The sequence below is a fragment of the Oncorhynchus mykiss genome, chromosome 22 (assembly GCF_057628025.1).
Source record: "Oncorhynchus mykiss isolate SJ-2025 chromosome 22, ASM5762802v1, whole genome shotgun sequence".
Taxonomy (NCBI): domain Eukaryota; kingdom Metazoa; phylum Chordata; class Actinopteri; order Salmoniformes; family Salmonidae; genus Oncorhynchus; species Oncorhynchus mykiss.
This window is the reverse complement of record NC_143043.1, coordinates 38,774,363-38,789,937: the sequence shown is the minus strand read 5'-3', so window position 1 is coordinate 38,789,937 and position 15,575 is coordinate 38,774,363. Positions and strand designations below refer to the sequence as shown.

The 15,575-nt window shown below is 42.7% G+C and overlaps 1 protein-coding gene across 1 annotated transcript in view; it reads left to right on the top strand.

Moving 5' to 3' along the window:
• LOC118936582 (receptor tyrosine-protein kinase erbB-4) overlaps nt 1-15,575 on the top strand; it is a 528,305-nt gene that overhangs the window by 390,407 nt on the left and 122,323 nt on the right. The window contains exons 8-12 of the mRNA XM_090216042.1: nt 3,370-3,483; nt 3,776-3,902; nt 6,674-6,747; nt 10,945-11,035; nt 13,774-13,973. Coding sequence (XP_090072168.1) covers nt 3,370-3,483; nt 3,776-3,902; nt 6,674-6,747; nt 10,945-11,035; nt 13,774-13,973 — 606 coding nt within the window. The remainder of the gene's footprint in view (nt 1-3,369; nt 3,484-3,775; nt 3,903-6,673; nt 6,748-10,944; nt 11,036-13,773; nt 13,974-15,575) is intronic.

Genomic DNA, 15,575 nt, shown 5'->3' with positions numbered 1-15,575 from the left:
ATGAAATTGCAGGGCGCCAAATACAAATCAAAATCTCATAAATCAAATTTCTCAAACATACAGGTATTAGGCACCATTTTAAAGATAAAATTCTCGTTAATCCAGCCACAGTATCTAATTTCAAAAATGCTTAACAGCGAAAGCTCCACAAACAATTATGTTAGGTCACAACCAACTAACAGAAAAACCCAGCCATTTTTCCAGCCAAAGAGAGGAGTCACAAAAAGCACAAATAGAGATAAAATGAATCACTAACCTTTGATGATCTTCATCAGATGACACTCGTAGGACTTCATGTTACACAATACATGTATGTTTTGTTTGGGTTAAGGTCATATTTATATCCAAAAATCGTATTTTACATTGGCGTGTTCAGTAGTTCCAAAACATGCAGTGATATTGCAGAGAGCCACTTGAATAAACAGAAATACCCATTACAAATGTCGATGAAAATAAAATTTTTAGACATGCAACCGCTGTGTCAGATTTCAAAAAACTTTACGGAAAAAGCATCATCTGAGAACGGCACTCAGAGCCCAAACCAGCCAGAGAAATATCCGCCATGTTGGGTAGTCAACATTATTCATAAATAGCATTATAAATATTCACTTACCTTTGATAATCTTCATCAGAATGCACTCCCAGGATTCGCAGTTCCACAATAAATGCTTGTTTTGTTCGATAATGTCCATAATTTATGTCCATTTATGTTCAATAGCTTCTTTTGTTAGGGCGTTTGGTAAACAAATCCAAATGCGCGATATGGTCCATTCGGACGAAACGTTCAAAAAGTTATATTCCAGGTCGAGGAAACTTGTCAAACTAAGAAACTTGTCAAACTAAGTATAGAATCAATCTTTAGGATGTTTTTATCATAAAAGTTCAATAATGTTCCAACCGGAGAATTCCTATGTCTGTAGAAAAGCATTGGAACGACAGCTACCTCTCAAGTGAAAGTGCGTATCTGAGAACGAGGCTGTTGGCAGACCACTGACTCAAAGAGCTCTCATCCGGTCCCACATCACAGTAGAAGCCTGAAACAACGTTCTAAAGACGGTTGACATCTAGTGGAAAACTTAGGAAGTGCAACATAACCAATATCCCACTGTGTATTCGATAGGGGTGAGTTCAAAAACTACAAACCTCAGATTTCCCACTTCCTGTTTGGATTTTTTCTCAGGTTTTTGCCTGCCATATGAGTTCTGTTATACTCATAGACATCATTCAAACAGTTCAGAGTAGTTTCTATCCAAAACTAATAATAATATGCATATATTAGCATCTGGGACTGAGTAGGAGGCAGTTCACTCTGGGCTCGCTATTCATCCAAAAGTGAAAATGCTGCCCCCTAGATATTCTGTCATGAGTTGGACATTATCTAGCAAGTTTAGCAACTTTGATCATTTTACTTTTGCTTAACTGGCGTTACAACATTTGTATGTTTTGACAATGCTATAGCCTACTTGGGGTGTCACGATAGCCAAGGCCTACTGCTGAAATGCACTGAATTAATTGGGGAACATGATAGCGCTTAGAATTTATGAACGCCCTGTTACACAATTCACAACGATGTCATTGGTGACCTATGTTACTCTGTCATTACTAAATATCAGTTTCACTTTGCTCTGAAATCTTTATATAGTGGTGTAGCAAAACTGGCAATGTGGCATAGCGACAATCTTATTTTGGGAGAACACTGGCATGGTGACCATATCTTGGTTTTAAACGCAATTTGCTGTGTACAAATTATTCTAATTATGTTTGCTCTGACAAAAATTGGCCTGCGGCTGAACATAGTTGCCTACCTTTGGCCTAGGCCTTGACTCATCATCACTAGCGGAGCAGAGAAGGCTGGTCATTCTCATTACCAAGGGCCTCAAGATATTGATTCATTTCTCAAACCTCTTTTTTTAAAGTCTGAACCTTTTTTCCCTGAGGAATGCAGCGAGCAACTTCCTTGATCATCTCTACTTAGCCCCCTCTTCACATCTCCCTTCATCCTCCCCTTCCTTTAAAGCAGCCATTTCCTCCACTGATTTAAACTGCCTTTCCCTCTTCTCTCCTCTCCTCTCCTGGGGCTTGTGCCTGGCACTCTGCTAAGAGCTCTGGCTCCTAACAGGAAGAGAGAGAGAGGGGTGTGCTGCCTCTAATGCAGCCCACTACCGATGAAGGACCACATGGACCAGCCTTATTAGGGCACACCGTAGCAAATGTTTTGCAGCAACAAAAACAATAATTGTATTATTATTAAGTTCAGATAGTCCCTCCCCATTTCAGTCTGATTTCTTATTTTTGGTGTTTAGTGATGACCCAGGCTCTTTTATTTCCTGCACTGCCACAAGGACCCCTGAAGAGGTACCTGTAATTTCGGTGTCCACCTCCATGCCTGAGGCTGTGAGAAAAGCAATCATTGGTCCCCTATTTGATGTGTATTTCTATTCCTAAAATCCGTCCTCAGTTCAGACTATCAGATATTATACCAGCGGGGCCAGATATGCTCTCACCCGGAGAGAACAATAAAACAATAAAACAAGATAAAGAGGACAAGGAACATATTTTATCACAGGAGTCATCTTCAGGAGCACAGCAGCAGTAGTCACATTCCACTGCTATTCATTGCCTTCAAGTCTCATGAGGAAGACATTAATTTACATTAAAGGATGACTGCACTTCCTGATTTGAACTTGTTTTTCATCAATGCTCATTAAGAAATGCTAGGGGTCATGACTGTATGCAAACGAGAGTTGTCTTGGGGGTGTGGTTTAATGTGGGTGGTTCTTGGGTGTGTCTTTGCTATTCAATCACAACAAACAGGACAGTAGATTTGAGTTGAAACATTATTGAAAGCAAGCGGGCAACATCTTTTACCATTCCATTTGGTACCCCTAAGGAGATGTCTCCGCCTGCCCGGGTCACCAGGCCATGTAAAGGAAACTCCCCCAGTCTTTTTCCAGAAAACACGGTGCCACCATGTGTTAACAGACAAAACGGGATGATTTGTTGACATAATTGTAATCCAAAACAAACCCTCAAGTATGTCATGATGCGATCACTTACCAAACTCTGTTTTGAACAAGACTGACTTTATGACCAAAATTATCCTATTAACACTTTGTAGTCAATTTTGACACTAGAATTAATTATTTTGACTCATATCGATGCCACATAGGCCATTTAAAACCTGAGAAGTTGGTTCTAAGGGGCAGTTGACCTTTAAACCTCCATGACACACATATCAATACCAGTTCAAATCAGTCTGTTCACATGCTACCTGTTCCACAGATTACATCCATAACATGTTTCCCAGTGGGTACGGCCTTGGAATTGCTCTGACACATACTATTTTTAACTCTTTGTTTGCTGTTCCAGATAACTTTGTGGTGGACCACAGCTCCTGTGTGAGGGCTTGTCCCAGCAACAAGATGGAGGTGGAGCAGAACCGCATCAAGATGTGCATCGCCTGCACTGACATCTGTCCTAAAGGTGTCCAGTCCTGCACCGTCCTGAACCCTATCCTCCTGTCATTCACATCCAGTTTATTCATCTGGTTGATTGGATGTAGTTGGGGTTGAGCTGTGGTTATGTTGTGGCTGTGCTTGACTATGGCTTACCCACTGCTCCAACCTCTCCAAACTCTGTGTGTCTTCTTGTGCCTGTCTGTTCCATATGAGTATTTCAAAGTGGTTGGGAAAAAGCCTGACCACACATTTCCGTTTAATTTTGGGGGAATATTTGACCAAGTAATCTTCTTCTCCTTCTTCATCTTCTGTTTTAGCCTGTGATGGTATAGGTACAGCCAGTCTGCAGTCTGCTCAGACCGTGGACTCCAGCAACATAGAGAAGTTCACCAACTGTACCAAGATCAATGGAAACCTGGTCTTCCTCATCACTGGCATTAAAGGGTGAGAGCAAAAACACACACACACACACACAATCATGTAAACTAATCATGTAATTTTCATTAACTAGGAAGTCGGGGCACCACAGCAAATCTTCAGATTACAATGTTATACTTTTCCGAATATAACTCTTCCGATATTTTTAATATTTTTTATTTTACCCCCTTTTGTCCCCAATTGTTTGTAGTTACTATCTTGTCTCATCGCTACAACTCCCATACGGGCTCGGTAGAGACGAAGGTCGAAAGCCATGCGTCCCCTGAAGCACAACCCAACCAAGCCGCACTGCTTCTTAACACAGCGTGCAACCAAAAGGGAAGCCAGCCGCACCAATGTGTCGGAGGAAACACCTGGTGACCTGGTTAGCGCGCACTTCTCCCGGTCCGCCACAGGAGTCGCTAGTGTGCAAGGAGATCCCCCACTGGCCAAGCCGGCCCTAACCCGGACGATGCTAGGCCAATTGTGCGTTCCCCCACGGACCTCCCGGGGAGCCTGGGCGCGAACCCAGAGTCTCTGGTGGCACAGCTAGCACTGCGATGCAGTGCCCTAGACCACTGTGCAAGCTTGGAGGCCCGACTCTTCAGATATTTTAATATCTGATCAATTAGTCTTCTATTAATTAATTATTCTTTATCTCACGGCAGTCTTATCTGAACGTCGTAAATTGTTGGTTATGTGCACGAACCCAGCCTTTACTATAAATCATCCATACACCAATTGGCTAAATAATGTATTTACTAACTAACTAAATAATCACAGAAATGCATAAACAAACAAACAGTAGATATTGGTTACTAACAAGGATAGGGAAGATCCCCTTGTGGGCTAAACCGATATGACGGCTAGGTGGACAAAGGGAAGGGGGTGTAGACTGAGAGAGCGGGAAAGACAAAATGGATAATTATATCAATTGAAATGCTAATCCTTTGCTCGCTCATTCTGGAATAATTGAAATCAATATATTAATGCAATTATGTAGTTGTTTTCTTCTCTGTTGGAATCGTCGGTCAGTTCATCAGAGAGTCTCTGGCTACTCATGGTGGCGGATCCTGATAGTGTCTGTTGTAATGGATACGCCAGGCATCCATTGTTCTTAGAGTAGATGTTTTGGCGGTTGTCGGTATTCGCATCCCAGGTTTACATAATTTCTAGCTGCAGACTAGTAATTAGTATCTAAGATTTGCTCTTATTCTGTAGGGATCGATAGTCTCAGAGTTGAACCGTTTCCAGCCGTGTAGCCAGTCCTCCATGTGGTATGGTTAGGAATTCAACAACCATTACAACTTTAGCTTACACTGAGGTTTTTGTGGTCTTAACTATTCACAATCACAGCTCACACCGTGGGTTTGCTCAGTCTGAAGAGGATTTTGTTAGGAGAGGCTTTTATTCGTAACAGTAGAAGAGGGCCGCCTGAAATCCTTTGTTCACTCTGTGGTCTTTCTCTCTTTATGAAAAGGGGAAGAGAGTCTTGGCCAGGAATTTACTACCTGAGATAACATAACCTGGGTGTAGGAGAGAGTGAGAGAGGGGGAAGCCATGATCTACACCCAGAAAGAGCTACGTCATGACACTACTATAGCCCATAGAAACGCATTGAATAATACATTCATAAATGGCAAAAAAGACAGTCAAAAAATAAATATTAATGAATACGGTATGGAAATATATATATATCCTATATCTAGGAGATATAAGAAAGCTCAGGAAATATATATATTTTTGGACATATATTTAACCCCTTATTTTTGTTGGCACAAAGCTACCTCCATACCACTAATCGTTTGTATGGGTTACACTTGGTTTGTAGCTCTAACTGTTTGGACTCTTATTGACAGAAGTTGGCACATCAGCGTTATCGACTTCAGACAAGTTGTGAAGTAAAATGGATATGACCATTGTGTTTGTGAAAGTCTACCCTTTCCATAGAGGGTTCATAATAGTGTGTAGGCCAAACCGTTCGGAAGCTACAGACGTTTTCGTGGTCTGACAAACACCTTCCACTGCAGAAGTTGAAGACCGACATTGGCGGACATGGTGGATTGAAACGCAGCCCATGCAAAAAAAACTGATATCTCTTAAACTGACTGATTTTGCTGGGGTGTTTTTGATTATGTTACTCAGATTGACGCATGGCTGGATTACCTAGAAAGGTTACTCCAAACACATTTTTGCTAAGAGCTGTTCTTTAGCTGATTAAACAAATGTTAGCCATTAAGTTTGGCTGAAATTTATGTCCAAGTCAAGAAAGTTTACCAGCAGCCAGTGGCACTTGCCACACTGCTAGCCTATTCGCGGGTGCTTTTTCAAAGCCTATGTCAGATATTCCAGTGAGTGTCATTGGCTCCAATGAGTGTAGTTTCCTAACTATTGTACTGTAGATACGTAATTAAAAATGTGTTTATTCTGTTGTCGCGGACCCCCTGCAATAGCTCCAGAGGACGTGGACCCCCAGTTGAATAACCCTGCTCTAGACAGCTCACCTCCCTGTAATATGAGAGAAACAGTGGTTATGTGGGTGACTTGACCGCTTTCTGTTTCTATTCCTAAATATTTGTCTCTTTCACTTTGTTTCTCTCTCGCTTATTCTCTCTGTTTCCTTTCTCTCTCTCTCTCTCTCTCTCTCTCTCTCTCTCTCACCCCTCTCTCTTTTTCTCTCCCTCCACCTCTCTCTCTCTTTCTCTCATCTCTCTCACTCACCCCTCTCTCTGTCTCTCTCTGTCTCTCTCTCTCTCTTCCATCTCTCTCGCTCATTCTTCTCCCTCTCTCCCTCACAGGGATGTGTACCACAACATTAAAGCTTTGGATCCAGAGAAGCTGAATGTGTTCCGGACTGTTAGGGAGATCACAGGTGAGAGACATTATAATTGTACTTAATTAACACAGTCAAAAAGTCATAATTATGGCTAAACGCTGTCCATTTCAACAATGCATCTTCTTAAGTCAGTTAAGAACAGAGATCCAATTAAAATAAATATACATTTCTGATACCATGTCATTCAGTCTTTTCTAATTGTCCTTGGGAAAATATACATTAACTGACCAGGTGAATCCAGGTGAAAGCTATGATCCCTTATTGATGTCACTTGTTAAAATCCACTTCAATCACTGTAGATTAAGGGGAGGATACAGGTTAAAGAAGGATTTTTAAGTCTTGAGACATGATATTGTGAATGTGTGCCATTCAGAGGGTGAATGGGCACGTCAAAATATTTAAGTGCCTTTGAACGGGGTATGGTAGTAGGTGTCAGGTGCACCAGTTTGTGTCAAGAACTGCAATGCTGTTGGGTGGTCCACCACCCAATGGGCACCCCCCAAAGGGCATCCAGCCAGTTTGACACAACTGTGGGAAGCATTGGAGTCAACATGGGCCAGCATCCCTGTGGAACTCTCTCAACCTCTTGTAGAGTCCATGCCCTGACGAATTGAGGTCGTTCTGAGGGCAAAAGGGTAGGTGCAACTGAATTTTAGGAAGGTGTTCTTAATGTTTGGTATGCTCTGTGTATATATATATGATGTATGGTGTAATGTTTTAGAGAAATACATGCAGGCCTACTGTAGAAATCCCCCTATCCATGCATCTTTAAATTATTCTGTTTTATTTTGTTTTGCCCTCATCAAATGTGCATCGTGTCCCCTCTCTTACAATTTGACTCAGTATAAAGGGGCCTTGTGTGTGTTTGCTGTTTCCCACAAGACACCATACACCAAAGACAAGCTGAAAGAGTATGATGAATTGGGATGAGATGAGGGTCTCTCTATCTCTTCTCCCATGGGGATCTAGAACTCCCAGTTTCACAGCTCTAAAGTTTTGCACGGAGCATGAAGGGAGGTCCGTAGTGTGTGCGTGCGTGCATGAGTGCGTGGGTGTGTGTGCATGAATTAATGTAGAGTGAATCCCCCTTCCCCTTTCCCTTACTCCTCCCCTCCTTTCCTCCCCCTCATTCCTTCATTCCTGTGACAGGACGTGAGCTGGTACAGCCAATATGTCTCCCAAATGGCACCCCATTCTCTGTAGAATTTGGGATAGAACCTTGTAGACCCATGGCCAGGCATGCATGGCAGCCCTTATCACCCTCCGTCACACACACACACAAACACACACACATACAGGCATTGATGCACACACACACACTTATACATACACACATACATACAGGCATTGATACACACACACACACACACACACACACACACACACACACACACACACACACACACACACACACACACACACATAGACACACACACACACACACACACACACACACACACACACACACACACACACACACACACATCTCTGAATTGGTTACCATCTCTGAATTGTATAGCTCTCAGATGACAGTCAGTGTAGGAGGCTACCATCTCACCCTACATCTCTTCTCCTGCCAAGTGTTCTTCTAAAACATAGCCCCTTGTTTTTATCTCCTTCCACGAGGTCAGTGCAGGCTTATCCAAACAGTACGGTCGGTGGGCCATCCACTGAAGCAATTTAGCATAAGTGAGGTTCCCAGTGCATGGCTTTGACTGTAATCATTGGTGCTTTAAAACTCTTAACCCTTGATCTGGTGCCTGTGGCCCTCCTCTCTGTAAGGCAATACTGGGTAATTTGTCTTTCGCATGGATGCGCCAGTAATGTGGCACTCAGTGAACCTAAACCCCCACTCTATTCTACTCTAGAAGCTCTAGCATGCTCGGCTACTGACTCCATCCTTTCAGCAGTTGTTTACTGCCCACAGGGGGTGAGAGAGAGAGAGAGAGAGAGAGAGAGAGAGAGAGAGAGAGAGAGAGAGAGAGAGAGAGAGAGAGAGAGAGAGAGAGAGAGAGAGAGAGAGAGAGAGAGAGAGAGAGAGAGAGAGAGAGAGAGAGAGAGAGAGAGAGAGAGAGAGAGAGAGAGAGAGAGAGAGAGAGAGAGAGAGAGAGAGAGAGAGAGAGAGAGAGAGAGAGAGAGAGAGAGAGAGAGAGAGAGAGAGAGAGAAAGAAATATAAAGAGAGAGAAGAGAAAGAGGTAGAGAGAGAGAATAGAATAGTAGAGAGGGACACTGAATAATAACATTTGCATAGTAAACAGTAACTTACTTATTATTACTATTATTGTGATTACTATAATTATTAATGTTTACTGTAGACTGTTACCATTTTATTGTTATTATTTTTGTATTATTATTTACTACCATTTTATATTATTATTTAGTTACAATGTATATTGTATACATTGTTGCTTTGGCAATATTGACACAATGTTTTTCATGCCAATAAAGCAGCTTGAATTTGATTTTGAATTTGAGAATAAGCTGAGGAGATATACAGTAGAATATAGAATAAGGAGAACACCAACAGCTAGACCAGAACTTCCTGTACAGTACAGCACCTGTAAATAGATATGCTGAGTGTTTTACCTGTTGACAAATGGCTAGCGGGTTAAGAGTGTTGAGCCAGTAACAGAAAGGTCACTGGTTTGAATCCCGAGCTGGCAAGGTGGAAAAATCTGCCGTTTTCCCCTTGAGCAAGGCAGTAAATCCCCAACATGGGCACTGCTGATGTGGACATTGATTTAAGCACCTCTCTGATTGGGTTAAATGCGGAAGACACATTTCAGTTGAGTGCATTCAATTGTGCAACTGACTAGGTATCCCCTTTCCCTTCCCTATTGCTGCTGTTTGTTTCAAGCTGTTAGCCCAGGAAGGCAGGCAGGCAGGTACTTGTTAGCACCATTAGCAAGATGAAGTGATGAAGCGCCCTGCCCACCTCCCCAATCTCTCCTACTCTCCAACTCTCCTCCCTAGCTCTCCTTCCCACCTCTCATCTCCCCATCTCCCACCTCTCCTCTCTAGGAAAAACAAGCATATGCCTCTTGAGGAAAGACCATGAGACAGGTGGAGAGAGAAAGATAGAAAAAAAGAAAGAAAGAGAGAATGACTGAGTGAGTGAAAGAGAGGTGAGAGAGGTTTGCCATTGCTTCCTGCAATTTTGTCATTAAGGCAATTACTGTCATCAGACACTAGCTCTAACGACTCAGATAGGAGCTAATCGTTGCCATTTTATATTGGAGGTAGCATTCAAGAATGCTAATGGCATAGAAAGCAGGTTGTGATGCATTTCATTCATATACATTTGATTAAGGTTCAACTTATAATCGGTTAGTTTGATGTATAGTAATTATAGATGACTTTAGTCGCATCTGGCACTGAGCTAGATGGACCCATGGACTGCATCCGAAAGTCCCTAGATAGTGCATTACTTTTGACCAAAGCCCGATGGTCCCTGGTCCCTGGTCCGTCCCTGGTCAAAAGTAGTGTGCTTTATAGTAAATATGGAACCATTTCAGAAGCAGCCAGTAGCTCACCCAGGAGAGAAACAGGACTGATGCCGGCAGAATGATGAAGGCAGACGTGAAGGTTATCTGCCTCTTGTCAACAAGTTATAAACAAGGTTCTTTTAGGAACTCATCTCACATAATCAGACTGGGAGATGCATTAATCAGGGATATGAACACATGCTGATATGAGCCTCATACCTTTCATTAGATCCTCTCATATCCCTTACCAATGTAATGAATTTGTTTAAAGCCAATCAAAATATCAGTTATGGAACTATTATGAAATTTATCCCTGGGAATATGCTGTCTGGAGTTTTCAAAGTCATTTGGGTATTTTGTGTTGTCCTTGGTCCTCATTACTTCCTAGCCTGTTTCCTCTCCTTTTCTCTTCTCTCCTCCTCTCTTCATCTGTCCATTCTGTTTGTCCTCTCCTGGCTGGAATGAGATTTCACCCCTCATCTCTAAATATTTAATTTATTGAATACATTATTACATTTCCTAAATGATCCATGGTCATCAGCTCAGCAATTCATTCAACCTGCTAAATGATTTAACGCCCAGAGGCAGTTACAGGAAATGCAAAAATATGTACAGTATATATCTTCATTGTCATATATTTGACATGTTTAACTAATGTGAGTTAGGAATTTATGTGTATCTGGTAATACATCACAGATATATGATGAAATTTGATTGGCTGGGATGTGATTGGTTCTGTGCCTGTAGGTTTCCTGAACATCCAGTCGTGGCCAGAGAACATGACAGACCTGAGTGTCTTCTCCAATCTGGCAACCATAGGAGGCAGAGCTCTATACAGGTAAGAACCTACAGTACATTACTACAGTACATTAGTACAGTACATTAACACAGTACATTAGTACAGTACATTACTATCGTACATTACTACAGTACGGACCTGAGGATCTGGCAACCACAGGATGGAGAGCACTGAACAGGTAGGTCTGGAGCACGGAGCCCTGGGGAACACCTCTCACACATACTCTACATTACATCATTATTGTACCATACTTTGAGGTGTGTTAAGAATGTTGCACTATTTTAACAGGAGCTAGTGATTTACCATTAGGTTGTGTACAGTCAGTCTGGCATATAAGAATGGCTGTAATGTTGTTGTTCTTTTGAGATCCCATCAGAACAACCCCATAGCTTTCCAACTGGGTATATATAATCAGCTAATTTGATAGACGGAATGTCGTCACAATTGATCATGTAACATGCCAGAGCTTCCCCATGACTCCCACGCCTGCACACACACACACACACACACACACACACACACACACACACACACACACACACACACACACACACACACACACACACATAGATCTGGCTCCCACGGCCGTACACTCTCATTACCTTGATCTGTTAGCACTATGACAGCCATTATCCATTGCCATGCATGCAGGCAGACCCTAAGCTCAGAACGTCAGTGACACATGTACGCAGATACACATGCATACACACACACACACACACACACACACACATAGACACACCATGGGAACACTACACTACAATCAAATCAAATTGTATTGGTCAGATATGCATATTTATCAGATGTTATTGCGGGTGTAGCTAAATCCTTGTGTTCCTAGTTCCAACAGTGGAGTAATATCTAACAATTCACAACAATACACACAAATCTAAAGTAAAATAATGGAATTAATAAATATATAAATATTAGGACGAGCAACGTCGGAGTGGCTTTGACTAAAATACAGTAGAATAGAATACCGTATATACATTTGAACTGAGTAAAGCAGTATGTAAATATTATTAGTGACTAGTGTTTCAGAGTACAGCAGTCATTTGAATCATGTTTACAGCAGTGGAGAGCCGGCAAGTCCGTGACAGTAGATTCACTGTGGGTTGAGAACCATTAGGATAGGTGATGATTTGCTTTGGTGACATTAACTAACTAGCTAGCAGTTTATTTTCAAGATATTACTGCCGTTAACATCATTATACGCTATTAGAGCTTACAGTAGACATAGCAGCTTATGTTAGCAAGCAGAGAGAGTGGGTGTGAGAATGACATGTTAACAATTTAAAGTAAACACACACACACACACACATACACACTCACACACACACACACACACACATACACACTCACACACATCGTGGCCTATCACTAAGTGGAGAGCTGTATTCTTGTTAGTCTGAGTGCCTCTGTACACTCCCTACTCCCTCTCTTCAAGGCTCTTTCTGGGACGTAAATACCCTTTCAGAGAGAAGGAGAGAGAGAAGGGAGAGAGAGGTAGAGTGCCTTTGGTACTCTATCTGTAGGAGCATGCTGTGCGCATCACAGGGATTGAAGACACTGTCAAAGATCACTGTTTTGCTTTGTAAAGATTTACAGAGCCGTGTCAGTTGGTTTGCTAACAGTCTAACACACTCTCCATGCAGGAATAACATCATCTGTGTATTAACTTGGAATTAATCTATTTTCTTATTACCCACCTGTCTTTATTTTCTCTCTCTGACCTTTCTCTTTCCATCTCTACCTTATTCTGTCTGTTTCTCTTTCCATCTCTACCTTATTCTGTCTGTTTCTCTTTCCATCTCTACCTTATTCTGTCTGTTTCTCTTTCCATCTCTACCTTATTCTGTCTGTTTCTCTTTCCATCTCTACCTTATTCTGTCTGTTTCTCTTTCCATCTCTACCTTATTCTGTCTGTTTCTCTTTCCATCTCTACCTTATTCTGTTTCTCTTTCCATCTCTACCTTATCCTGTCTGTTACTCTTTCCATCTCTACCTTATCCTGTCTGTTTCTCTTTCATCTCTACCTTATCCTGTCTGTTTCTCTTTCCATCTCTACCTTATCCTGTCTGTTTCTCTTTCCATCTCTACCTTATCCTGTCTGTTTCTCTTTCCATCTCTACCTCTTTCTGTCTGTCTCACTCTCTCTGACCTTTCTCTTTCCATCTCTACCTTATCCTGTCTGTTTCTCTTTCCATCTCTACCTCTTTCTGTCTGTCTCACTCTCTCTCTGACCTTTCTCTTTCCATCTCTACCTTATTCTGTCTGTTTCTCTTTCCATCTCTACCTTATTCTGTCTGTTTCTCTTTCCATCTCTACCTTATCCTGTCTGTTTCTCTTTCCATCTCTACCTTATTCTGTCTGTTTCTCTTTCCACCTCTACCTTATTCTGTCTGTTTCTCTTTCCATCTCTACCTTATCCTGTCTGTTTCTCTTTCCACCTCTACCTTATTCTGTCTGTTTCTCTTTCCATCTCTACCTTATCCTGTCTGTTTCTCTTTCCATCTCTACCTTATTCTGTTTCTCTTTCCATCTCTACCTTATCCTGTCTGTTTCTCTTTCCATCTCTACCTTATCCTGTCTGTTTCTCTTTCTTTCTCCTCGCCTCTTTCTGTCTGTCTCACTCTCTGTCTGGTCTTTTTCAACTTCTCTCACCCTTGTTTACTCGTCCTCCATCTTACCTCTCACACCATTCTCTTTCTCTAACGCCTCTCTCTTTCTTCCATCTTTCCTCTCTCCCCTACTCCCTTTCCCCTCTCCTCTCCCAGTGGTATCTCTCTCCTAGTGTTGAAGCAGCAGTGGATCTCGTCCCTCCAGCTCCAGTCCCTGAATGAGATCAGTGCTGGTAACGTGTACATCACCAATAACAGTCAGCTGTGCTACTACAACACCGTCAACTGGACCGGCCTGTTCAGAGCCAACAACCAGAAGGTCCTCATACGCAACAACAGAGACCCTAAAGAGTGTAGTGAGTCACACACACACACAAACACACACACACACACACACACACACACACACACACACACACACACACACACACACACACACAGGCGCGTACACACACACACAGGCGCTTATACACACATACACACACACACAGGCGCTTACACACACACACACATAGAGGTACAAACACACGCACGTACACACATACAAACACTTGCCCACACAAATGCACGCACACAAGTCTGTGTATACACAAACATACACACACACTCAACTAATTTCAGTCCTAACCCAACTTAGATCTGGACGCTGTTTCTGATACTGTTTGTCAACATTGTACAGTCAAATCTTGTAAATCTTGTAAAGAGCTACAATTATTAAAAGAGTGTGGTGTAATTGGATTCATGAGAGAATTCTGTTACCACTGGTTCCTCTCCTACCAATCTCTCAGTCTTAGGCATTCATGTATTAATGTAAATCAGTTACAGGTAGTGGTTAGAGCATTTGGCCAGTAACCGGAAGGTTGCTGGATCGAGTACCCCGAGCTGGGTTAAATGCAGAAGACACATTTCATTGAAACAATTAAGTTGGACAACTGATAGGTATCTCTCTTCTCCTCACTCTCTTCTCCTCACTCCTCTTCTACTCTCTCCTCCATTCTCTTCTATTCACATCCTCTTCTCCTATTCTCCTCTTCTACTCCCCCTCTCTTCCCCTTCTACTCACTCCTCTCTACCTTACTCCTTTTTCTCTCCTCTTCTACTCCTTCTCCTCTCTTCCTCACTCTATCTACTCTCTCCTCACCCCTCTTCTACTCTTTCTACTCACTCCTATTCTACTCACTCCTCTTCCCTCTTCTCCTCTTCCCCTCTTCTCCTCACTCCTCTTCCCTCTTCTCCCCACTCCTCTTCTATTCACTCCGCTTCTCCTCCTCTCCTCTTCCCCTCTTCTCCTCACTCCCCCTTCTACTCACTCCTCTTTCTACTCTTCTCCTCACTCCTCTTCTCCTCCACTCCTCACTCCTCTTCTATCACCCTCTTCTCCCCTTCTTTCCTTCTCCTCTCTACCACTTCTCTACCCCTCTTCCTCCTCTTCTACTCTCTCCCTCACTCCTCTCTCCTCACTCCTCACTCCTCTTCTACTCCTCTCCTCCACTCCTCTTCTCCTCACTCCTCACTCCTCTTCTACTCTTCTCCTCACTCCTCTTTCTCCTCACTCTCACTCTCTTCTTCTCCCTCCTCTTCTACTCTTCTCCTGACTCCTCTTCTACTCTTCTCCTCACTCCTCTTCTCCTCTTCTACTCACTCCTCTTCCCCTCTTCCCCTCTTCTCCCCACTCCTCTTCTATTCACTCCGCTTCTCCTCCTCTCCTCTTCCCCTCTTCTCCTCACTCCCCTTCTACTCACTCCTCTTCTACTCTTCTCCTCACCTCCTCTTCTCCTCACTCCTCACTCCTCTTCTACTCCCTCCACTTCTACTCTTCTCCTCACTCCTCTTCTACTCTTCTACTCACTCCTCTACCCTCTTCTCCTCTTCTCCTCTTCTCATCACTCCTCTTCTCCTCACTCCTCACTCCTCTTCTACTCCCTCCTCTTCTACTCTTCTCCTCACTCCCCTTCTCC